Here is a 26687-nt window from a genome sequence, read left to right on the forward strand (position 1 = left end):
CAAAGTGGGTGCCACCACCCCCTGGTGGGTGCTGCAGCCTTCCATGGGAGGGGTGATGGCCACAGGTGCATTTGGGGGTGGTGAATTACTGTAAGGGGGCAGTGATATTATGTGACAGGGGGCACTAAGTAATATTTTTTCTGGAAAGGGCCAAAAAAGTTTGGGAACCACTGGTAAACTATTGATTCCTTTTATGTTTTGTACCAGTCACTTCCTAGTATATATACTTCTCTACTGCTTTCTACTTCAATTTATACATTTTCTCCATGTTTCTTAAAATTCCCAATATTTGTAATTTATTAAAGCAATATAACATAACACTTAAATTCATATTCCACTTTTTTTAGCTATCCCCCAATTGATGGGCATCCATTATGTTTTTAGTTTTTTTGCTTCCATGCAAAAAAATAAAGAGCAGCTATAAATGTTTTGTTATAGGAGACCTTTCTTTCTGTCTTGGCCTTCCTTGGATTTTATGCCTACAAGTAGGATTGTTGGGGCGGGGCATAGCTAGGTGGCTTAGTGGACTGAGAGCCAGTCTTAGAGACAGGTGACCCTAGGCAAGTCTCTTAATCCCCACTGCCAATCCTTACCGCTCATCTACCGTAGAAGTATAGCATTACTTCTAAGGCAGGGTAAGGGTTTAAAAAAAAAAAAAAGAATTGCTGGGACAAATAATAAGATTTTTTTGCGTGTGATTTTTCTTCCAAATGAGAATGGCCCTGTCTTGATACAACCCTGCTATTATTCTCTTTGATCATCCCATATCTATGTGTTCACTAAGTATTCTTTCCCTTATATGCTATAGAATTTTGCCAGAAATTGAATTAAAGCTCACAGGCTTATGGTTTGCAGACTTTCTTCTCTTTCTTCTTCCTTTTTTTTTTTTTTTAAGAAAATGAGGACTTTTGTCTTTTCCCATTCCTCTAGCACCTGTCCTATTCTCCATGATACTTTAAGGATTTCTGGAAATTATTTGAGAGAGTGGGTTGAAAAGGAGTCTTTTAAACCAAAAGAAGCACTCCTTTATAAGGAAGCTGCTCGATTACCAATAGGAATCATGAAGTAATCTTTTGTTTTCAGAATTTTATTTTGATGAAAAACACTTCTTCCTCCACTTCCATCTTCATCCACAAAAAAATAAAAACCAAACCCTTAAGAAAATTCATTTTTGTGGCAGCTGGGTAGTTCAGTGGATTGAGAGTCAGGCCTAGAGATGGGAGGTCCTAGGTTCAAATCCGACCTCAGACACTTCCCAGCTGTGTGACCCTGGGCAAGTCACTTGATCCCCCCATTGCCCACCCTTACCACTCTTCCACCTATGAGCCAATACACAGAAGTTAAGGGTTTAAAAAAAATAAAGTAAGAAAAAAAAAGAAAATTCCTTTTTTATTCTGAAAAGCCATGTTGTTTTTAATATAAAGAAGTTACTATTTGCCAAAGATCTTTGATACATTTTTATCATATAAGAAATAACTCTTCTTCCCTTTTCAGAGTAGATTAAATTTACCTACTTAGCCCTATGTCCTTTCTGCTGATTGTCTAATTATTGCTGTTCACAAGACAAAGACTATGATGTTTCCTGATTGAAAATTTTCCCTATGTAGCACCAAAGAAATGCACAGTCTTTTTTTGAAGTTGGCTGATTCATGTAAAGGTTTGGGGTTTTTTACATAGTAATTGGAGAATCTAGTTTTCAGACTACAGAGAGAATTTTGAACTATTTCCCCCCATCCACAATGTTTTCCATTTCTTTCAACTTTGTTCTCAGACCCCTCGGAGACAAAAGAAACTCTTCTGCCGCTACCATGATGGAAATCGGAACCCTAAGTTTATTTTGGCCCCAGCGAAACAGGAGGATGAATGGGACAAGCCCCGCATTGTTCGTTTTCATGAAATAATTTCTGATGCGGAAATTGAAATTGTTAAAGACCTAGCAAAACCCAGGGTAAAAATTTCATTTTAATTTTTCTGAGTTATATAGATACTGCCATGTGTATAAGAATTTGGTTTGGATTTTTTGAAGACAGACATAATATTACAGCAGTTTTCTTTTTCCTTTGTAAGACCTTAAGAATGAACTGAACTTGCTTGTGACATGTCTGATCTACTTTTGTTGTGGTTTGGCTTACCCTAAGTGGGTATCTTGGCAGAACATGTAACCTCTTATGTAAATGTAGCAATTAGATTCTATTTGTGCCGATTTCTTTCTCAGTATGTTGCCGATACATGCTGATTTACATTGTAATTGTGTTTGAGCCGCATCTTTGAGAAAAACATAGGTGAGACTTTTTTTTTTTTTTTTTAAGATAATTCTCCTTTCAGCATTATGCTCAGAAACTTTTCTGTTCTGGAGTTTTGTACTAGTCCAAGAAAGTTTCTGCTTTTCCACATTGTCCATGGCAAATAGGTTTGGAAAATACAATTGAAGTATTTAGTTTAAACTCTTGATTACTCTTTTTTAATGTTTGCTTATAAATTTGTAGCATCAATAGTATCATGGACCATTGTAGGGAAAAGCATCACCATTATTTTCTGGCTACTGCTCATGACTCACCCTCTCTTGCTTCTTCTTAATAGATTTAATGCTAACATAGAGGATACAAACATGAGCATATAAATGATGAGAAATCAACTTTTATTTTACAAGACTGTGTTGTCAGTATGTGCTCCTGGCCCTGTTTTTAACCATTAGCTTGTTTTCAAAGATGTTTTATAATTGTAGAAATGAACTACATTTTAGACTTGTAGAATTTGTTGGAAAAGAAACAACCACCATTTGCATACAGAATAAACAGTAGAGGAGATTGTTAATTTAATGTGAATAGCTTCCTTGGTTCCTTCAAAAAGGAAAGGTTAAAGTTTCTTGTGCTTTCAACTAAATTAAAAAAAAAATCTGAATTAAGCACAACAGCTGTTCAAATTGGTCTTCTATAATTCTTACCAACAGAGGAGCACTTTGTAAATTGAAGAAAAGTGGTTTAACATGTAATAGCTCTCTGCTTTATTTAGCCTCCAATGCTGGGGCCCTGAAGTTGAAATTTTATAATTTATAACCTTTAGGAAAACAACTTTTCTACTATGTGGTATCAATTTTTCTTTGAATTTCTGTCTCAGTGAATTATGCCCCATAACTATTCCTATCAAGTAATAATAAATTTTAAATGGCATAGTATGCCCTTGGGAATATTGGATGCAAAGAGAGGAAACAATTAACTCTGTGTTTAGACGTATCTGTTTTTGAAGATGATGCTTCATTCTATATTGGTCTCCTAAGGATGTCATCTGTAGTTTTTAACAAGTCCATGATTTTACCAATAAAATTTATTAATCTTATTTGGATCAGACATCCTTTCATTTTGGACACATTGTGGATACATTACTAGAATCTTTAGACTTTAAGATGGAGTATTTTTTTAAAATCTGCTTTTTCCTGTAGGTTTAGAGGAGAGTAACTATAAATGCTGCAATGTATCTTAAAATGCATCCTTGATATGTTATTTGCTAGATGGGCAAGACATTTAGGGAGAGTTTCTTCTCTTAAAAAAAATTAAAGGCAGAATTCAAATGACTGTTTGAAATATCCATTCTTAAAAGATATAAACATTTGAAATTCTTAAGAGATGTAATAGCCCAGTTTAAAAAAAGACAGATTCTAGTTAATAAAATGTTGTGTAGCATGAAATAGAGAATTGATCTGAGAGTCAGGAAGATTGGATTTTCAGGTCTACCTCTAGGTCGAGTGATCTTGGATAAGTCTCTTAACCTTTCTTTGCTCCAGGCAACTCTCCAAGACCATAAGCTGAAAAACATTTGTTGATCTGCTTTGAAAGAGGAAGTTTCACTACTAGATTACAAGTCCAGATTTAAAAAAAAAAACAAACCAACCCCTCTTTATAATTACATAGCCACAAAAACTGGGACTATCCTCCTACTTCCTACCATAGCCCCTCCTACCTCCTGGTTCTTCAGGGAAAAGGCAGAAAAGTTGAAACAGCCTATTTTCAAGGCTCATATCATGCCTAAATCATGAGTTTTTCATTCCCTGTCCCTCCCCTCCCTCCCCACCTCGGGATTCTGATTGGTCGGATAAATGTGATGCAGTTTTTGTTTTATAATACAACTATTTTGATGGTTGGCTTCACAGCTGAGGCGAGCCACCATTTCAAATCCAATAACAGGAGTCTTGGAGACGGCCCATTACAGAATTAGCAAAAGGTAAGAGAGACACACACTGACTTTTTTTGCCCTGTAATGAGTGTTTTATACTTCCCACAGGTATTGTGCTCATTCGGGGAGAGAAGCTTGTTTTGCAAACCCATAGTTTCCTTTCTTAGTCTCCAGCTCAAGTCCCCGCCATTGTAGTCCACATAGAGAAGCAGCTGCTCTTGTGTTTCACAGGTGGAACCCCTCAGCTAGAAGAGAGAGCTTTTAGCATTTAATCAGTGCCCATCGTTTTTTTTCTGGGAATTAATGGGACATTTTGTAGCTTTCATCTGGAGATATAAAATATCCCTGAACACTATCTGATTCTTGTTTTCTTTTTTCTTTGTCCCTGCCAAGAAAGCCTGGCCTGGATTAGTCTGACAGTCTCTGATGTTTATGAGAGTCTGTCACGTCCAGGGCTACAGAGAATTCATATTCTCCTCTGTTATTAGTGTCCTCCTTCAGGAGCATTTGTTCATCAGTCATAAAATCACTTTGTCCAGAGTCTTAATCGGTCTTCCTTCCATTTGGATTTTTTTATTTTACATATTTGCTGACTCAGATTTGGCACCAAGAGAGAATAGTGCTATTTTCCCATCTCCCAAGTTAGTTTTCCAAATCCTGTAACTTGTGAACTCAATTATCTTTCTGGTTATTTTTTCCAGCAAAAAGCTTAAAAAATAGTTTGATTTCAATGAGTTATTATTTTTTAAATTAGTTTCTGACAGCTACTTATCATTGCTGATTTTCTTTATGGAAATCAACATGATTTTGTTATCCTCTCTGTAGAAGAAACCTAGATGAGAAAACCAAAATACATACTTCTAGAGCTTGGGGACATTCCTGTGAGACACAGTGCTAAAAGTTATTTGCAGAAAGCTTCAAATGACTTTTTAAAAAAGTGAAAGGACAATCAATTTGCAACTAAACCTGTTTATCCAATTCTCCTTGATTTGGAAGCGGCTCTTTTTTGCTGCCACCTTTCTAAATATTTCTGCCAATTTGAGAGCATTACATACCATCCAGACCAATCGGAACCTGTCTGATTACCTATGGCTTGACAAAAACACAACAAAAACCAACCAAAAAAAACAAAAAAACCAAACAAAGCCTCCTATGAGAGTAAGTTCTTGTCCTTTCTCTTTTTTTTTTTTTTGTAGCTGAGCCGGGCTACAGTACATGACCCAGAGACTGGAAAATTGACCACAGCACAGTACAGAGTATCTAAGAGGTAAGGGGAAACTAGCCAATGGAACCCAGCTGAAATTAGGAATTCTCTAGCTGATCCCAACTGCTTACATCCTCTGGCTTTTTCTTCCATTTGCTTTTTAACTGGGAAGCAAAGGGGAGAATTTAGCTTCGCTTTATGCTTGCTGCTTTTAAGAGAATATATAAAGCATATATGATTTCTTAATAGTGTTGATACTAATCAAGATTACTTGCATACCTGCAAACATTTTTAAAAAATAGCTACACAGCTATTAAACATCAGAGTGAATCCAGGCTGATTATTATTAATTTACTTTTTAGGCAGAGCTTAGAGATGAATGATTAAGATTATATTATTAACATGTTAATTTTTTGAACTACCTTAAAAAAAAAACAGAGAATGCCAATTAAAAAAAAAAATCTGTCCCCTGAAGATAAGAAGATGTGAAGTTGAGTTTTCATTGTAGAAGGACTTAAAGGTTCCCAAAGATGTGTCATATATGTGTATGTATGTATATATATGTTATCTCTTTTTCCTTTGATAAGAGAGGGACTAGCAGTAAAGTTCTATAATCCCCAAAACCAATACTTGAAAATAGGAGCTTTGGAGATCAGGGTAAAAAATTTTACATGCACACACATACATGGAAGTGAGTAGGTAATTTCAGCCTATGAAGGGCAGAAAATCCAGCTGAAATGGCCATTTTGTAGCATCTGTAATTCATCACCTCAGCAGTGCCAAGACTGGAAAGAGACTCAATTTAGCATTTCCTTACTTTGGCGTGATTCCATGTATCCTTTAATGTATTAGCTTAGTTTTCTCTGTGTGTGTGTGTGTGTGTGTGTGTGTGTGTGTGTGTGTGTGTGTGTTCTTTTCATAAACCAAAATAATCCAGTGGCACTTTGCTACAATGTGCTTTTAGTTTGAGCCATATGAGGAGAAGGCTATTAAAGGAGCACTAGTAAAAGGTGCTGTTCACCATTTTCTCAAGAGATAGCTGTGTTTGGATACTGCATACTTCAGAGTTAAGGCTTTTAAAAGTCAACTTTCAGTTAAATTATTCTTAAACTTTGAATGATTTATCCCAGCACTATGATAATACAATCTCATTTATCTTTAAAACCTCATAAATGAAGGCAATTCTATCTTTTATGTAGAAATTAGACTGTTATTTATTCTGGGGACTTGTATGTTAAAGTGATTGTCTTTGCTACTAACTATGAAATGTATGAGTCAGACTAGTTATTTCAATGAACTGTCTAGAATAATATGGAAATAGGTATCAAGTGATAACATTTGTACAACCCAGTGGAATTGCTTGTCGGCTCTGGGAGGGGGCAAAGAGGAAGGGAGGGAAAGAAAATGAGTCAGGTAAACATGGAAAATATTTAAAAATAAAAATTAATTTAAAAAAATCAGTGAACTATCTAGATAATAAAGAAAAACTATGAACTTAGTTTATTGGCAAACTTTTTTCAAGGCACATAGATATACAATAGACTTTTTGAGTAAATATAAAACCCATAGGGCTACTGGGCTTTTGCCAACAATTTAAAATAAATCACTGCTAGCAGACAGCAGTCTAGAAATATAACTTTTTCTTCATTGACTAAATATTTCTAAACATTCCAGGTTTCCTTAAAAAAAAAAAACAAAAAAAAAAACAACCAAACCTCATATGCCAAAATGAGACCACTCTTTTGAAAGAATTCCTGGATTTCTGGGAAGGGCACAGTCACAGTTGATGTAGAACGTGGCAAAGGAAGGCAGTTTAGCCAGTAGCATCAGGAGTCATGACAAACTGTGAGTAATGCCAGAATAAATTTAGCGTTGGCAAGAAACAGATATATATGTGTGTTTAAAGCAGCTTGGTTTAAAAAAATTTCCATGGCACAGTAAGGTTTAGAGAATCCGTATTAGGAAAACTGGACCTACCACCTTTTCTTTTCCTTTTAAAACATTCTTATTGCCAATAAAGCAAGAACTAAGAAAGTGATTCTATATAAAACTTCCCAGTTTGATTTAAATTCCTCTTAATATTTATTATGATATTCTTCTTCCTGAGCTACTGAAACTAGTAATATGGTTCTCTTGAAATGGTAGCATTTAGACAAGTGAATTTCAATTTTCATTAAATTATCAAATGATAATTTAATAAATATTTCAAGGTATACTTGAAAATTTTCTCCCTTTATTGCTAATCTCATTTAAATATATGGTAATATAACTTGATACTGTTTTTAAGCAAACATTTTATGTTCCTTTCATGAAATGTACTCCAAAGGGAGAGGGGAAACCTCTTTCTCAAATCCAACATGAGAAAAGATTTATGTGAACTGATGTCAGTAAGCAGTAATTTAATCTTTTACTCTGAGACCATCTGTATTTTGAAAGGGTCAACAGAGAACTTCAAAGACTATATTTTTTAAATTTGTAAAAGATTACATCATTTTCAGCTGAAGTAAGAATTTGCCTCTTCCTCCAAAAAGGGTTTCTTAGGCAAAATGTGTGTTTAGGTCTCTTTGTTAGAAAAAAGGACTTTTGTTTTTCAGTGACCATCTGCAAGTTGCTGGCGAGCCACCTATGGCTTTTAAACCTCAATTTTGAAAAACTTTTTGTTTAAAGAAGTCTTATCAAGGAGAAGATAACTGTGACTTAGTACACAGCAGATAAACTGGATCTAGTGTCTAATAAGTGATTCCCAGGGTAAAAGGACCAGCTAAAGTTAAGAAGAATAGGAATTTATAGTAGCATACTTGTAAGTTTCTGAAGAAAATTTGAAGGTCATATTTGATGCTATTCACATATTTTTGATGGTCATTTTTAATATATTTTCCATAAAGTATACTTTTAAGTACTAAGTGTTAGTAGCAATAATAAAAAAACAAACAAACTTCAGGTATTTGTCATAATGGAATATTTGTCCCCAGTTAACTATTCTCAAATTACCCATAGAAATAAGAGACAAGGAATAGCATGAATAACTAAATAATTAAAATCCCATCATTAATCCCCAAACCTCATTTGAGTGAATAGTTTTCAGCTTCTAGCTCAAAAGCTTTTATTAGAGGCACTGAAGGCAGACCTAATCTGGTCCCTGCTTGCCATTTGGCAGTTTTAACAAGTAATGATCCATTCAGAAAACCAGCAGTCAAAGGTAGAGCATTCAGACCACAGAACTGGAACCATTATATGACTGATCTAGTCACTTGGCCAAATTGATAACTAGTGCTCGTTGCTCCAGTCAGATGTTGCATGCAGTGACTGAGTTACTGGAATGGACAAATAAATTGTGCCATAGTCTGAAGGTTTCACAGAGAAACAAGGGGTAGAAAAAAAGGGAACTTGGGTAGGTTTACCAAATGGGAGGTCTGTTCCTGAGTTATGAGTTTGCTTTATGAGTAGGGGAGAAAACTCCAATGACCCTTCTCCAGCACTCCCATGGAGTCAGCCTTTTTTTTTTTTTATCAGTAAATTTTCTGAGAACAAAATTGCATTTAATGGGAAATGTTAACAAAAGCTTATGGAGGCCAATTTTCTTCATGACTCTTGGCTTAGATAACCAGTATACACTTCAAGGATTTGTGATTTAATTTGCGTAGCTAACACCTCCACTGATAGAGATTATAACACATTTTTTACTTAAGTGGTCTTAAGGAGTTGTGGTAGTCAAGAAAGAACTTCATCACCTTTTGACCAACCTTCTGATGAATCTCTCTGAGCTTTGGGTGTCCTTAGAAAGTAGTCCATTACAGTGTTTGTACAGGAAAGCTTTCCCGGTTAATGTAGAGCCCGCTAAAACTTGGGCGTCCCTGGCATGGTTTCAAGAATGCAAAGGTGGGGCAGCTGGGTAGCTCAGTGGAGTGAGAGTCAGGCCTAGAGACAGGAGGTCCTAGGTTCAAACCCGGCCTCAGCCACTTCCCAGCTGTGTGACCCTGGGCAAGTCACTTGACCCCCATTGCCCACCCTTACCAATCTTCCACCTATGAGACAATACACCGAAGTACAAGGGTTTAAAAAAAAATTAAAAAAAAATATTAAAAAAAAAAAGAATGCAAAGGCGCTGCTATGCTATGCCATGATAAAGCATTGGAGCAGGACTTTAGTGAAGAACTTCAGCAAGTGACAAAAGTTTAAAATATAGGCTGGAAAGGAGAAGATTAAGCAAAGAAATATCTCCTTTAACCATCAAATTGCTGCATGTTTTAAGCTTAAATATAGATGCCATTTTTACCTTTGGCAATTCTATCATGTTACTACCAAGTCTGAGTACATTCTGTCTTTTTTGGGCATTCTTTGAGTGACTGGATGGGAGGTTCCTTTTTATACCCCTTATACCTCCCCCCAAATTTTGAAATGATTAATTTTAAAAGATGTTTGTCAATGGAAAAATTGCTTGTAGGTTTCTAATTTACTTCTTTTCTTCCAAAAATTCTGTAAACAAGGAAGTAAAATATTTTCTTTGGGATTTATGAGTCTTAAATGCATCAAATTTCATACCAGGTCCTGTATATGAAACCTATGTTGTTGGATACCCACACACATATACATACACATACATATGTTTACATATATCAAACTAAAGTATTTAGGAAAAGATTTGACAGATTATAAATTTAAAAAAATTTTACTTACGTAAATCTGTGTATATAGGTATGCATGTGTGCATATATACTTATGTGTGTGTGTGTGTATATGTAAATACAAATAATTTGTTTTAATCATCCAGTATCTGTTTCCTGTCCCTCTCCTCTCCCAAAGTCTACTCCCTAATTGGGAAAATTAGAAAAATTAAACCTGTTTCAAGCATGTATGGTCAATCAAAACAAATTTCCATATTGACCATTTCTGAATTCCTTCACCTGTCCATCAGGATGTGGATTACATTTTTCATAATTAATCTTCTGGAATGTTGATTGGTTATTGTGCTGATAAGAATTCAGCACAAGAGTATTTCCTCACATTTATATGTCATTTCTCCTTTTATCCAGGTAATATGTCCCCCTTGCCCTTCCTTCTCATCTCTGCCTCATAGAGCCCCTGACTTACTTCAAAGTTCCACTCACTTGTTACTTCCAATAGGAAGTCTATCTTGATCTCCCCAGTTTCTAGTGCTTTCATCAATCCTTGGAAGTTACTTCTCAAGTACTTAGTTTATTTTTAGGTTTATTTATCTGTTCACATGTCCCCCTTACCTGCAGTAGAATTAAGTTCTTCCAGGATGGGAACCATTTCATTTTTTCCTTTTAATGCTTAATAGAGTGTCCAAATGTTTATAAAATTGAATTGAATTTACTTCATGATTTCACTGCTGTGAATATTCTTTCCTCTAAAAGAGTGGAGGTAGCATCAAAGGAGAGAAGGGAACATCCAAGAGATGTTATGAAGGTAAAATCAACCAGACTCAGTAAGATTAGATACTGGGGCAGAGCATGAGGGACAGACAGTGAGGGATAGAGTTTGATAACTAGGCTGTAAGCCTGAATGCCAGTAGCATCCTTGTTATTAACAGGGAAGTTTGGGAAAGGGGCAGGTATTGAGGAAAGTATAACAAATTCATTTTGGGGCATGTCGAGTTCAAGATATCTTAGGGGACTTCCAGCAGTAAGAGCCCAGTCGAAGTTGTGTAACATAAAGTTGTGTAATGGATCCAATCAGCAGAGTGTCATGATTTTATCCAGCTTCATTAGGCGACATACCAGACCCAGAACAGTAAAGGCAGGGCATTTACTGAGGCAGGCCAGAGGTCACTTGGTAATTGGCAGAGCTAAGATTTGATGTGCCTGGATCCAGTGACTCCAAACTATTGTCCTTTCTGCTGGGTGCATGCAGCTGGGAAGCAGAACCATTCCGGGAATGAAGAGGAGAGGTAGAATCCCATTCCTTTGGTTAAAGAGTAAATGAAAAGGCAAAGGAAAGAGACAGCTAAGTGGCTCAGTGGATTGAGAGCCAAGTGTAAAGATGGGAAGCCCTGGGTTCAAATTTGGCCTCAGATACTTCCTGGCTGGGCAAGTCACTTAACTTCAATTACCTAGCTCTTACTGCTCTTCTGCCTTGGAACCAATACAAAGTATTAACTCTAAGACAGAAGTTAAGGATTTTTAAAAAAGGCTAAGGAATATGCAGTTTTATAAACTGTACAGGGTGGGGAGAGGATGGGTAAGGGTGGGCATGCATTTTACCTTTCAGGGTAGGGGAGACGACGAGAAGTCTAGCACTGCCTTTTGGCCTCTAACCCAATGACTATGTATGTGTCCTTCTTCTCTTTTTCAAAGAGAAGGATTCACATGAAGTTTATTATGGACAAAGGAGGGAAAAGAGAGATTAGATAAATGTCTGGTTTTGCCCTCTGAACAATTGTTTGTTAGAGGAAGTACGTATTTTGTCTGCTTGTTCTACGCCTCCATCTTGAGGGACTATTTTCATAGGTAATTAGTTTGGCCTACTTTTTGCCATTCTGAGAGACTGCAGCACTTCGTGCAATTAGCAGTGTGAACCGGTATCTTGTTAGCTTTAGCATGTAGGCATTTGCTAATTTAGACACAGTAGAGTAGATTTGTGATAGCCTGGAAATTGGACATTGGAAAACAGCTTCAGTTGTCATAGACAAGACGTGAAAGGCATTAGGGACGGTTCTCACTTTACACAAGTGAACTGTTCCACAGACTTCTACAGAGAGCAGTTTTGTATAATGGGGATTTGTGGCTTTGGGGAAGGGAAGGAGGGAGACAGGAAGGAGGCCATGCTCTTGTGGAGGGAAGGGCCAGTTCCAGGACAGGTGGGAGCTGGGGACACAAGGAAGAACATGGAGGGGGCAAGGGCCAGCCAAGGGACCTTGCTGGAACTGAGAGGAAGAACACGTGAGAGGCAGACACATAGGGGCTGGAATGGACATAGACAGGAGAAAATAAATGGGAGCTAGGGACAGATAACGTTTTCTGAGTGAGGACAGACAGATGACGAAAGGTGGTGGTAGTTTTTGTGTGTCCATCCATTCTTCTGCTTTCTCTTAGAGAAGGTTTTATATTTTCTTTTTGTGAGTTTGGGGAGGCTGCTGACAAATGAGCCCAGGGACAGGGTCAGAGAGCATTGTATTGTCCAGGAAAATTAACAGGTGTTTTTTTGGAATGTGGCTTTCTTTCAGAATTCTTTAAATCAAATTTGCATAATGCAAATTTATATAAAGCAAGAACTGATTGTATTTTAAACAATTGGCTTTGAATCTTTTGCTAAATCATGTAACCTCTTTACATATTAGTGAAGCCAGTTGAACTGTTACTTAGGATTTAGTTTTGCACTAGTATTTCTTCTTGGGAGATCAGAAGAGCAATGTTGATTTAAGATCATTTTTAATCTCTGAAAATAGTGAAAAACTCTTAACTTATGATCTCATGTAGCATAATGTTTGATTAGAAATACAGTAGTATATTTAAAATATTTACCTACAGAGTTTTTAAAAAGAACTTAAATGATTTAAATTGGGAAGAGGAAGAAGAAATTCTTGTGGTACTTTTTTACTTAAAGATTCAGAGGAATTCTCCTTTTCTCACTACCTTATCTTAAGAACATGATGAAATCTTGCACTTTTGTAGAATGAATGATTGATTGAAAAAGCATACATTTAGTACTTACTTCTTACTGGCTCCATGATAAGAGTATAGCTAGAATACAGACAGAAAGACAAGCCTCTCCTTTTCTGTTTGTTGGCACTTTTAAATAGCAAATCCACTGGCCCAGATCATAACCCTTCTGTAACTTACTACCTCATTTTTGAGAATTTCTGTCATTGAAAAATCAATTGTCCTTTGGCCAACTTGGTGGTGAGTCTCTTCCAAACTTACCCAGGCTGGGCCTTGAATAGCAGATAACTCATTTTTAACTTGGTCCTGTATGTGAAGCCTTGTCAGTCTGGCACATAGCACCCACTGGACCTTTCACATCATTGCTGTACCACCTGAGAGCCCTTCCTGCTGGGAGGATGCATCAGGATGTGACTTTAGAGGAATGACATCTAGAACTAAAATGGAGAGGGTAGGGATGGGAATCAAATAACTCAATTGGCTAATTGGAATATTGTTACCTCAGAGGTTTTTGATTTTCTAAATTACAAGCATTAATGAGTAGGTCTGGTATTGGACTACTGTTGCTAATGATGATTTTGGCTTTGATTTTAGTGCCTGGCTGTCTGGTTATGAAGACCCTGTGGTGTCCCGAATTAACATGAGAATACAGGACCTAACCGGACTTGATGTTTCCACAGCTGAAGAGCTCCAGGTACGTTACCCAGTTAAAAATGAACTCACTACCCTGGGCCATGTCATGCCTTTTAAAGGACCTTTCATCTTGGCCATTCTTAAAGAGCTCCTTCCTTTTTGTTTTATTAAAACCCTTACCTTCAGTCTTAGTTTCTATATACTAAATTTCAATTCCTAGGCAGTAAGGGCTGGGCAAGTGGAGTTAAGTGACTTTGTCCAGGGTCATACAGCTGGGAAGTGTCTGAGACCAGATTTAAACCCAAGACCTCCCATCTCCAGGCCTGGCAAAGGGCTCTTGATCATTTCCCCATGCTACTTTTAAAAACTGATTTGATTTGCCATTTTAACATCATTTGGTGCACAACCTCCAATCAGCAGGTGAAAGAGTTTCACTATAGGGGAATTTACAAGGTTACTGATCTCTACCTTTTAAAATATTCACTGGACCAAAGCACTTGTCTTTTTTTCATCTTAGAATCAATAGTATGTATTGATTCCAAGGTAGAAGAGCAGTAAGAGCTAAGCAATGGGGGTTAAGTGACTTGCCCAGAATCACATAGCTGTCTGAGGATAGATTTGAACCCAGGCCCCTAGTTGCCCCCCACCCCACCCCAACCTTGCCTTTCTAATATTCTGTTAAGATTTGCTCTGTGCTTATAGTATATATGATAAAGGTCTTTGGAAAGAAAGGAATAATGTATCTATAGAGTCAAAGCAGAGGAGCTTAAATTAAGGGGAAAAATATCCTTAAAAAATCTGTGGCCCTTATTTTCAGTTTTTCATTCTTTTTTCCCCTATTCTGATCTTGACAGAGACCTCTAGCTAATACCTCTCTGTTTAGTAGGTCAATCATGTCCTTGGGTTTTGTGGCATGGAAAGGATAATGAAAGCTATAATTGACCAAGGCGGGGCATCAAGCAGAAAGGATTGTCTGCATGTTTACTTCTAACTTGTTTGTCCTAAGGGGGGGGGGGGGAATGGCAGGACAAGAACCTAAGTTTTAGTAAAAAAACAAAAACGGGATTTGCCAACATTTTGGACTTGGGAAAAAGCCTTGCTCTTAACTGAATGTTTCCTTTGGCTTTTAATGTTGAGCTATGATATTGCACCCTCATTTATTTTTGAGTGAGTGCACTGAGGAAGAATTGGCTTTTCCCAAATTTTAGCTGAAGATAAGCATGAAAAGCTCAGAGGTAGTACCGGATGAATTGTTCCTGTTCTCTCCCTGACTTCCCAGGAATTGTAACTGCTTTTAGATGTGTTGCTTCTCATTCCACCATAGGTAGCCAACTACGGCGTAGGAGGCCAGTACGAGCCTCATTTTGATTTTGGAAGGGTAAGTTTGGCCATTCGTATAGTTTGTTCTTCATGTGCATTGTTTCTCTCTTTCAGGTGGCAAATTACGGAGTGGGAGGACAGTATGAACCCCACTTTGACTTTGCACGGGCAAGTAAAAAGATGAAGGGGTGAAAAAGGTCACTAAAGCTTAGGCTATACACAGGGTTCCCACACTTTTGCTATTATTATTTTTAAAAATTCTATAGCCTACCACCTCTTTTAAATTATTTCAGTGAAGCTCACTAAACCACCAGGGGGACAGATGAATGAAGGGGGTCACCATTTAACTCATCAGTTAAGAATGCTGTGACAGTAATGCATTTTATATTTAGGAAAGAAAAAAAAACACCCTAGTACCAGTTAGATGTTCCCTTCTAAGTCACAAATAACTTTTTCTATACATTATTGGTAAATTGGACCTAACTTCATTGAAATAAAGTTAAATTGAAAATATAAAGGTCAGTTTCAATTAGGAAAAAAGGTATCAGAAAAGAGGGCCTTTGCTTTCCAGTTGCTTGGATTTCTTGGAGTTTATTGTGCTTTTAACTAAACTCAAATCTGTCTTGACAAAAATAAAATTTTTTTCGACTTACACAAGAAGCTATGTTACTAAAATAACACTACTGAATTCTGGTGATTTGGGGTGTCTGTGCATTAATATAAGGTGGATACTAATATGATCTCTTGACTCTCTACTAACAGTTATGTAAATGTGTTTTGTTGGGAATCAGTAGGATGATAAACACTTGTATTCTTGATTATGGTAGAGACTAATACATACACATGTTAATTGCATGAATCAGCTTCTGAAATTGTCTAAAATCCATATAAACTAAATTAATTTCTATGTGAATGAAGAACAGAAGCATATTTCTTGATGGTGGAGAAACAAAAAATAATAAGTAAACTAGTAAAGATGAGGCTTGTTCTTTTGGTCCCAGGAATGAAATTAGTTCCTGTTTCATAAGTAGCAAATGTTTTTATCATTGCCTCATAGTCTAGTTAATGTAGGGAGGGAGAAACTGTTTATTTACAACATTGTCATGAAATAGAAATTTCTCCATGGTTCAAAAAACTTATGCTGAGATTTATTACACAAATATTGTCCCCTTTTTTTCTTGCAAGACAAAAATCATTTTAAACTCCAGCATTATTGCCCAGTTGTAAAATTAGGGGTCAGAATCTTTGAGGTCGGCAGGCATTATCTAATTAAATTCTACAAATAGAGCTGCCAAGATCAGCCAACCCTTCTGTTGCGAACATTTTCAGTTGTTAGGGAATATTTTCTTTTGGGCCTAAATCTGCCTGACTTCTTTCTATCTCTTTTTAATTAGTAAGTCTATTTTTTATGCCACATATTAGATAAACACTTGAAGACAAAGATCATGGTTCCTTTAAGTTTTCTCTCTTCTAGATCTTTGACTCAGCATTCTATGTCATAGTTTTTATCAACTAGTCTCTTTCTCACCTTCTGGATGTGATTCAGCTTGGGGTGCCATATTTTAGGAAGGTAGCAAGCTGAACATTATTCCATATGGGGTTTAACTAGGCAGGACTATCACCTCCCTTATTATCCTAGTAATAAAATTTAAGATTACATTATGTTTTTGGCTGCTACATTGTTTGTCTTGATACTGGTCTCTGATTAATCACACAAAATTATGAGAAATATCACGTCTTGTCCTGTTGTGCCAAACATTTCAATTTTTTGGACTCTTAATATTTAAAAACAGTAAGGACTTTGTAAAAAGAATTGCATCAACCTTTGTGGTGTACAACCCTTCCTTCAGCGGTTTAAGCAAAATTCCTCGATTCTGAATCTGTTTGAGCCAGCAAAAATACATTTTTTAGCCCTTATATCTTAACTGGCTAAAAAGGACTCGTTTTAAATGTGAATATATGTTTTAAGCCCTAACATGAATTGACTGTACTCTCTAAAAGTAGATTTAAATTATATTTGCCCTTAGGAAGATTAAAATGTTAGCCATCCAAAATGAAAGATAATACCAAGTAACTTAATTTCTTGAAAATTTGCCCTTGGATAGACCTCATGGAAGAAAGTGTCTTGAACTTTTTAGCCTACAGAACATCCCAGGGTGTGACCTATTTGTACTTCCCCTGAAGTGTCTTTTGGTAACCACCAAAGGAAGATTCATTTCTTCAGTTGTAGAAGTTACTTTTGTCCTTTAGAATTTTTAAGGACTTTTAAATCAGCATAAATCTAGGCAGCTTAAAAAACATGATAGGCCTCACTTATGAGTACTGCTCAGAAAAAATAAATAACTTCCATATACTATAAACTCTCATTCTTAGGAAATTGGATTTGGGACCATCTCCTTTGTTTTGTTTCTATTTGGCACACGATGAGTAAGCCTTGATAGGCAGTCTCATTTCTTTTCTGTTAGTATTTTGGTAAAAAAAAAAAAAAGCATTTAGCAAACATATTTATTAAAAATGTAAGATTTTCCAAATGTCAATCAGATATTATGAGGAAAGCACCAACTATACAAAGGAAACTCCTTGATGATAGTTTGGCATAAACTCCAGCCTGTGTTTGATCATTTGCCATTGTTTCATAAAGGTTGACATCTATTTAATCTCTCCACCTTATCCACAGAAAGATGAGCCAGATGCTTTCAAGGAGCTGGGCACGGGCAATAGAATTGCTACATGGTTGTTCTATGTAAGTTGTTAACCTGGGGCATTTGGGTTCTATCTGGGAAGTGGTTATGTTGTGTTAGTGGGCCAAGTTGTTGTGTTAGAACAAAAATATCTCAGCAGGACAAGTGTTTCTATATCAATTTAGGCAGTATTTCATATGATTTTGACATAACCAGAGAATTGGCAGTCCCATAGTTTGTTTAATACTACAGTTTAACTCTTTTAATAGCTAGTTTTGTATCTCTTTTGCTTATACTGGACAATAATACTATTATATATACTGCATTTATATAGCATGTTAGTTTGCAAAGCACTTTGCCTATATCCTGTCACTTGATCCTCACAACAATCCTAGGAGGTAGGTGTTATCATTATCCCCATTTTACAGATGATGAAACTGAGTCAGAAAGATGCAGTGACATGCCCAGGGTCATACAGCTAAGTAAGTGCCAGGGGCATGATTTGAACCTGTCTTTGAGACAAGACCAGCACTCTATCCACTGTGCCACTAGCCGCCCATACGGTGGCTGCATTCCTCTTACTAAAACAAATTGACTCTCAACAGCCTAGTTTCAAAGTTTTCCCAAGAATCAAGTAGACACAGATGCTTTATTCCCGCCCTGTGCACCTTCAGTGCAGTCACACTGAATATATATAACAGGAGCGGCAAAATGCTAAATATTCCAAGGCTTGTAATGCATGTGAAATAGGGTAGTTATCTCAGGGCTGGATTAATCAGCACATCCTGTTTGTCTTGAGTTTCTGGCTCTCTTCTCAGAAGAAAGCAGGTGATGGAGGCGAATTGCTCCTCCCCCTTTCGCCCCCCCCCCCCCACCCTGTTGGCACAGCTCACAGCCAGACCAATTTAGAGGAAGCCTCCAGAGGCGCCCCCTTTGGGTGCTGGTTCACCTGTGCTTTCCTAACCGATTCCGTCCTCGTTTTTTTGTGCCTTTTGTAGATGAGCGATGTGTCAGCAGGGGGAGCTACCGTCTTTCCTGAAGTAGGTGCCAGCGTCTGGCCCAAGAAGGTAAACTTGCTTTTATTTAATTAATTAATTTGGGCTGTTTTCCCGCGGTTACATGATTCATGTTCTTTCCCTCCCCCCTCCCAGAGCCGACGCACAATTCCACTGGGTTTTACATGTGTCATTGATCAAGGCCCATTTCCTTATTATTGGTAATTGCAGAGGGTGATTGCTTAGAGCAGTGACGGCTAACCTGTGACACGTGCTGACACACGTAGCCATTTTCAGTGACACGAGGAGGCATACCGAGAAGTCCGGAGGGGCATGCCGAGGATGGAACATCTGCTGGAGCGTAGTGTAGACACTCTGTACTACAGATGACAATTCTACCTATATTAATTTACCCATTTTGGTTTATTAAATAGTAATATATTATAATTATACATTTTTATTATTTAAACTATAAATATTGCGAAATTATGGTATTTTTTTCTCGAAGTGACACCACCCCAGTTATGCTCGGATTTTTGGTGAATTTTGACACCGAGCTCCAAAGGTTGCCCGCCACTGGCTTAGAGTCTACATCCCCAAACATATCCCCATTGCACCGTGTGCTCAAGCATAAACTTCCTTTTAGGGGGGAGGGGATGATGCCTCTCATTTGTGGTCCGGGAAAGAGCCGGCTGTTTAAATGCCGTCACAGTTGTGCGCTTTGGTGAGACTTACGTGCCAAAGCATGTCATCGTGCGTGTGTGGCGGAAGGAGATGACTGAGGCCTTTGCATTTAAATTGCCACCCCCGAGTGGGAGAGAGGCCCATTGGGGATCCAGAGGTGGTGAGCTCGGCAGTGTTTTGGAGATTGGGTGCCCCACCCCCACCCCCTGCAAAAAGCTGAAAGCTGCAAGGTTTTGAGCCCTGCAGCTGCTCTGCGGGCATCCCCTCCGTGGGCCTCCCCTCCGTGGGCCTCCTCGGGGGCTTACTTTTGGCGTTGCCCACCCACACCCCTTCTCATCCTTTGCACCTCCTCAAAGTTGAGGATTTTCAAGTCCTGAGGATGGAGCTCTCTGAACCCTCAAGGCAGGAAGGTGGGGAGATACTTGAGAAGAGCCCTCCGAGAAAGGAGGGAGGAATGGAGGGTGGGGAGAGAGACAGACAGACAGACAGAGACTGAGAGCGAGAGAGATCTGGCTACCAGGGAGGGGCTAGCCTGACTTCTGTGCTATTAGAAGGTGACCTTTTTCCCTCCCGTTTCCTAGGGAACAGCTGTATTCTGGTATAATCTATTCGCAAGCGGAGAAGGAGACTACAGTACCAGGCACGCGGCTTGTCCGGTGCTAGTTGGAAACAAATGGGGTAAGGCGCCTCCTGGGCTTGCCCCCACCAGCCCTGCCATTTCCTTGTTAGCCGGAAGCCCGGGAGGAGACTCCCTAACAGAGCGGCGTCTGTGCGCTGGAGGCACGTGGTGGCCGCTAGCTGAGGCGGGGCCAGCCCTCTGCATGACACCCCTTTGAGGCCGGATGTCCTCCAGGAAGAGGAAGGGACAAGGGCATCGGGAAGTCACGATTCTTCATCCGGATCCCTTCTCCATCCCTGAGGAGTGTCTGGGTTTTTTAGTCTCCCGTATCTGTAGCTTAACACCGTGGCGTGGCGGTGCCTGGGGCCGGCGGAGATAGGCTAGAACAGAAACACGCATTGCCTATAAATAAATGAGGAGATGGATAGGAGAGAGATCAAGTAACTGGAGAGAGAACTAACTAACTAACTAGGTAAATAGCAAACTAGTTAAAGAAGTGGCTAGAGAAGTAGATCGCTTACACCATCTATTTCTAATGGGTAGTTTCCATTCATGTGTTTGTGTTATGGAATAAAGGACAAGATGTTGATAACGGGGTGGGATAGAGGAAGGGGATAGCTGAGGTAAGGGATGAATGGGTAATATATGGGACGGTAAGGGGATGAATGGGAGTATATAGGAGGGGCTGCTCAAACAGGCTAGCCACTGAGGCTGGGGACGAGGTACCGAGAGGAAACAGGCTGGATCCTTCAGGCAGGGAAGGGGGTTTCTCTTGTTAATTTCTAAGGTCCCTTCAGGGAGAAGTCAAGAGGCTCCTCCCTGCTAGTGAAACCGAATGTCTGCAGGAAGTCTCGGCTGGGTACTTCCTGCCCAAGATGGATGCCTAGGTTTCCCTCAAGAAATAAGGAAAGTAATTTATTCCTCTTTAACCTTTGCCTTAGTATCCAGTACAATGATTCACCAGAGGCTTTTGGGTAGATAACAAAGGGGATTTATTGATGCCAGGGATAGGCTGTGAGGGAAAGAGGGTTTTAAGGGTTTTGTAACTGCTGCTAGGGAGAAAGCTGGTGCTGGGGGAAGGGACACAGGAGAGAGGGTCAGACTGAGAGAGGCCCGCTCTCCCAGTCAGGAAGGTTTCACTGCCCTGAAGTAAAAGTATTTATCAGATCACAAAATAAGGGGGTGGCTTGATTTAGGATGTCCTTCTTGCCTAGAGAAGCTAAACCCAGGATGTCCAATCACCAAACCACCCTTCCTCCCAGGGCCCAATGGGGAAATCCAGGGAAATAGCAGAATGCAAATGGAGAGGTCAGGGAGAGGTCTAGAGGAATCAGGCTAGGTCCAAATGCCCCAAAGACAAAAGGCACAGGCCCAGGCAAAAGCCCAAAGCCCCCAAAGCCAACAGGCAAAAGCCCCTCAGTTGGAACCTCAGGACTATTTTTAGTATCAGGCTCCAACTGTTTTTCTGTGAACATTCTAAAACTTCTAACTGCCAGAGCTGCTACAGTTCATTTGCAAAAGCAAAAAGCAATCCTGTATTACATTTGGGAGGCTCACCAAGGGGTTTGCTTTGAAAGCTTCTTCCTAAAAAGAACCATCACCAGGAAATGAAAACAAGCCAAATATCCAGCAACTTTCTCCTGTTTTCTTTTATATTTTTAACAACAGATCAGATTTTAGAAATTCTTAGCCTGGTTCTGATTTCTTAATTTTAGCTCATATCATTTTTCTAGTTAATCATTGATCTCTTAGAGGCCAACTAAACGGGAAGGGTTTGCAAGAAGAATAGGATTTGACCTCGAGAGGAGGCTCAGAAATAGTCCATACTTGAGGGATTTTTTTTTAAGCCCTTACTTTCCACCTTAGAATCAAGACTATGTATTTGTTCCAAGGCAGAAGAGTGGTCAAGGCTAGGCAATGGGGGTCAAGTGACTTGCCCAGGGTCACCCAGCTAAAAAGTGTTTGAGGTCAGATTTGAACCTAGGACATCCCATCTCTAAGCCTGGCTCTCAATCTACTGAACCACCTCACTACCTCACTGTCCCCTTTAGGAGTTCTTAACCCAGGATGCATCAGCTTGTTGTTTGTTTGTTTTATTAGTTTGGTCATTGACTTTCAATGTGATTTTTTTTTTTGTGAGCTTACATATTTTATTATACTTACTTGCTTCTGAGAAGAGAACTGCCAATAGACTTCATCATCCACTGCTAGAGGGTCCATGATGCCCACCAAAGTTAAAAGCCTGCTCTGGTTAAGTTTTTCAGATGATGATCCTGAGGCCCAGGAAAGTCCCGTGTCTTATCTCAAGTGACCCAGCAGCATGCTGTATGGGCATCAAGAAATAGAACTTAATATCTCCCAATCTGGTGCTCCTACCACTCTCTATGAGGCCTGGGGAGTTTGGGGAGGGTAGAGAAGATGAAGAAGAAATAACTCCACTTTTTTTTTTCTCCTTGTAGTATCCAATAAATGGATTCACGAACGCGGACAGGAATTCCGAAGACCATGCACCTTGTCAGAGTTGGAATGATGCAGACTTTGTCCGTTCCCTCCTTTTCCCTGTCCTTTGATATGTGTATTGTACAGTACACACTTTTCCAAATTTAGCAGTTTACAATTGACTAACAACACTCCACTACAGATTCAGTCTCAAACCTCATCCCGTGTTTCATCTGTGGACAATCTCCTTCTTTTTTGTTTTGTTTTGTTTTTGCTTTTTCACATAATACAAATTAATACCCGTTGTGCATATAGAAAACCTTAGGGTTGCACAAGATGGAATGATAACAAGTCAGGGTCATACATAAGAAGGTAACAAGATCGTTACACGATATGCTCTGGGGAATGGCTAGACTTTGAAAGAAGTCTCGTGTGTTGAGGTAACTATATTGCAATCTGTGAATGGGGAGTTAAGCATAGACAATCTGATTTTTGAGAGCAGCTTCTTTGGGCATGCAGATCATGTTTACCCAACCCCTTATCTTTGTCCTTTTATTTGGTACCATGTGCAGTTTGTCCCACATAGATACTAACCTATGGTGAGCTTTTCTGCCTTCAACAAAATAAGATTCTGACACATCAGCCATCCCCGTCTTCTCTCATCAACCTCACAAGTGCATTTGACCTCAAATAAGTCTCACCGTTCAGATTGTTGGTACCCAAAGTACTTTAGCAGGATTGCCAAGTCACCTCATAAGTATTGGCTTTTCCTAAAATCCCAAGACTTTGTCATTTCTCCTATTTTCTTGAATAATTGTGACCATACAGTTGCTGCTTTTCACATATCTTAGTGTTAATGCATTGCCAGTTATTCCTGCCAGAGCAGGATGGTGACATTAACATTTTGAATCAACAAGTGTGCCTTAGGAGACTGGAAAGTTCATGTTCAAGACCTTTAATAAGGAGGTAAAATTACAAGCATTGAACGCTTTTTATTCCTGAAAAGCCAAATCGTTTGCTTTTTCAATTCTGAAATGTTTTGTGACAATGACCTATTATTTATATCTTAAATCTTTTTTTAAAATATTGCTGGTTTTGTGTATTTCTTTTGTTTGAATGTGTGTCAGAGCAGACACAATCCTCTTTCACATTTCTGGGATTTCCATAGCACAGGGCATAGGGTGGCCTCAATATCAAACATAGATATTTCAGCAGTAGATCTTTAGTCAAACAAAATAACAATAGACACGATGAACCCACGCTCTAATTTTATTTTGATATTTGACATCTATATTATTTCCAAAGGGGGAGAGGAGGTCACAGTCATTGTAATTCATATGACTTGACTAGATGAAATGTTATATTTAATTCTCATTTAATTTTGTTTCTATTAAAATATCTAGAGTGATGAGAGGGAAAAGGGGCGGGAGGAGAGAAAGGAAGGGAGGGAAGGAAAGAAAGAGAAAAAAGCTCACAATTTATTAAATGGATAAATGAAGAGCAAAAAGCAAGTTAATTTTTTCAGTATCATCAACCACATTCTTCTCTGAATAATTATTGCCCAAAGATTTGGTGAAGAAAAGATGAAAAGCTCTAAAAATGGCATTCTTGAGCCCCATTCTAAGAAATTATTAATCTCCCAAAAAGCCTTGGCATGAATTAGATGAATTAGAACATTTTTATATGTTGCTAGAAAATGAAGATAAGGTCCAATTAACACACTTCATGAGGTTTCTACAATTTTCCGACCACACAGGACAGAGATTACTTCTGCGATTTCATGGGTTGGAGAAACTCCCAGGTGTGGAAACCATCTCCCAGTACAGGCTGGCACCTCTTGCAGAGTGTTGTCTATAACTCTAAGAGGTTAAGTGACCTGCTTAGTCATAGAATACTACTTTTTTTTAAATAGAAAAAAACCATTTGGGTACCATTACTATAACCACAAATTTACCCTCACTTTAGGCAAGCTGGCAGCCTCCTGCTCCCAGGGGCTCACCAAAGTACACTAACTATGCCTGACTGGGAAAAGAACCCCAAAGCTTTGATTAAACATTAAACTGAAACAAAAGGCTACTTTTATATTGTACAAAACACTACTGGAATTGGGGGGGAAATTTGAAGAGAAAACAAGGAACTGCCCTAAAAGAATGTATAATGTAGATGAACTCAATTATACAGGGAAACATTAAAAGCAAATCTTGATCTTATAAACTCAGGGCAAGAAGCAATATAATGACTCATCTCTTTCCCTTTATTTTGTTGAACTAGGACTATCACATCGATTAGATAAGAGCTCTAGGGAATAGCATATTTAAAAATAGAATCATTAGAGATCAACTGAAATTGGACATTGTTTGGATGAGCAGCTTTCAACAATATATAAACTAGATTCATATTCTGCTCATGGCCTTGCATATCATCCCACCTCCATGGTGTATGTTCCTTAGCTCCCTGCCCTAAATAAGCCATTTTCTCTACTTTGTTCTTTCTTAACTTGATTTAAAGGCCTGCAAAGTTTAGAGCTCCACATCTGTGTGAATGTAGCATCCTTCTGTGAAATCTGACTGATGACTGGGAGATGATTAACTTTCCCATTTGGTTACTTTTCTAATTTTTTCAAAAAGCAAAAATTGAGTTTAAAATAAAGGCCCTGAAAGTCCTCTACACTCTCTTGGAATTTTTTAATTTTTAATTTTATTTTAGAAATACTCTTTTTTAGAATTTAGAAATACTATTTTATTTTATTTTAAAATTTAATATATTTTTATTTTATTTTAGAAATACTCGTGTACCATTCTACTAAAATTTAAAAACATTGATTTCGGAAGTTTGTTTTTTTCAACTCTTACCTTTTGTCTTACAATTGATACCAAGTATCAGATGCAAGTCGGACAAGTGGAAGGGGCTAGACAATTGGGGTGAAGTGATTTGCCCAGAGTCACACAGCTAGGAAATGTCTGAGGCCAAGATTTGAATTCAGACTGAGCTATCTAGCTACTCTGATTTGGGAAGTTCTTGATAGGATATGATCAGTGTTTATTTTAGGAATTTTGTCCCTAAAACTGTACTAAAGATGTTCCACTCTAATCACTGAAGTTAAAAGAAAAGTTACATTCTCCTAATTATTGATTATACTTGGGATTGAAACCTCTTTCAAATGAGAAACGACAAAATGGCAGTTAAGGGATGAGTCCTTCCCACCTTTAAGTAACTCCCTAGGAGCCAATATTCTTTCAGGGCTCAAATCTCAGAAGGGAACCATAATCTGAGAACATTACCTCCACAAAGATAAATGGCCATGGTCATATGTTTTGCATCCTGATATTAGTGCCACCTAGAGCTTCCCTTATTTGTGTAAAGCAGTGGTTCCCAAACTTTTTTGGCCTGCCGCCCCCTTTCCAGAAAAAATATTACTTAGCCCCCTGGAAAATAAATTTTTAAAAATGTTAGTAGCAATAATAGGAAAGATAAATGCACCTGTGGCCATCACCGCTCCTCCTGGATTGCTGCAGCACCCACCAGGGGGCGGTGGCACCCACTTTGGGAATCACTGGTGTAAAGCATGCTTTGAAGAGAACATTAGTCAATGAGATTTTCTGGGTACTTTGAATTTATATGGAATGCCAGTTACATCCATCTCGATCATATCTGTTAGCCTTGCTGTGATCTGAATAATAGAGGGTCGGAGTTCTTGTTTGCCTGTGTATATACTCCAAGGTGGAAGGGATTAGCCCTTTTGTGTGTGTTGTATAGATTTGTTGTCTTTTTCTCCCCTAAAAGAATTTTGAATTTTCTTTTTTTCCCTGAAAGTGAAAATATTTCTTCTTCTTCATAGATGAAGGTTATTTCTCAGCTCTCCCTGTCCAGCCCCTTGCTCAGGTCCCACCTTCAATTTCTATATCCAAGTTACAAAGCTTAGAATAACATTTAACATTATAAAGTGTTCTATATACATTGTTCTCTTGATCCTTATAACCCTGTGAACCAGCTTCTTCCTGTTTTATGAAGAAGGAGATCCAACTTGTTGAGAAAACTTAATGGCTTGCCCAGAGTCTAAGCAGAAGCCCAATCTCTGGTCATTAGCCTCCAAATAAAGTGTTTTTTCCACTACACTGGGCTGCTTTTTTTGGGGGGGGGGGCATACTTTCTGCCCTGCAATCATGACAAGTGGCTAAGTCATTGTCCACAGCACCCCTTAGTGGAAAGGAGGAATTTGTCAGTATCAAAGGGCTAGCTACTGGACATTATCCTCTTTGGCTAAGCAGAAAACAATATGCTTAACCAGTTCTCCATTTTTGGATCAGTCCTAAATCCAAA

The 26687-nt window shown here is 38.5% G+C and overlaps 1 protein-coding gene across 3 annotated transcripts in view; it reads left to right on the forward strand.

The window, feature by feature from the left end:
* Nucleotides 1–23453, forward strand: part of P4HA1 (prolyl 4-hydroxylase subunit alpha 1) — an 83635-nt gene extending 60182 nt beyond the window's left edge. The window contains exons 8-15 of one of the 3 annotated variants that reach the window (XM_044659084.1): nucleotides 1772–1948; nucleotides 4148–4218; nucleotides 13591–13690; nucleotides 14954–15007; nucleotides 17627–17692; nucleotides 18629–18697; nucleotides 19891–19987; nucleotides 22388–23453. In XM_044659084.1, the coding sequence (XP_044515019.1) occupies nucleotides 1772–1948; nucleotides 4148–4218; nucleotides 13591–13690; nucleotides 14954–15007; nucleotides 17627–17692; nucleotides 18629–18697; nucleotides 19891–19987; nucleotides 22388–22458 (705 nt within the window). In that variant the 3' untranslated portion in view covers nucleotides 22459–23453. Of the gene's footprint in view, nucleotides 1–1771; nucleotides 1949–4147; nucleotides 4219–5366; nucleotides 5438–13590; nucleotides 13691–14953; nucleotides 15008–15063; nucleotides 15118–17626; nucleotides 17693–18628; nucleotides 18698–19890; nucleotides 19988–22387 lie in introns of all 3 variants that reach the window. The other 2 variants (XM_044659083.1, XM_044659085.1) reach the window with 2 other exon arrangements.
* The last annotated feature ends 3234 nt before the right edge of the window (nucleotides 23454–26687 follow it).

Source organism: Gracilinanus agilis, chromosome 2, assembly GCF_016433145.1.
Source record: "Gracilinanus agilis isolate LMUSP501 chromosome 2, AgileGrace, whole genome shotgun sequence".
NCBI lineage: Eukaryota > Metazoa > Chordata > Mammalia > Didelphimorphia > Didelphidae > Gracilinanus > Gracilinanus agilis.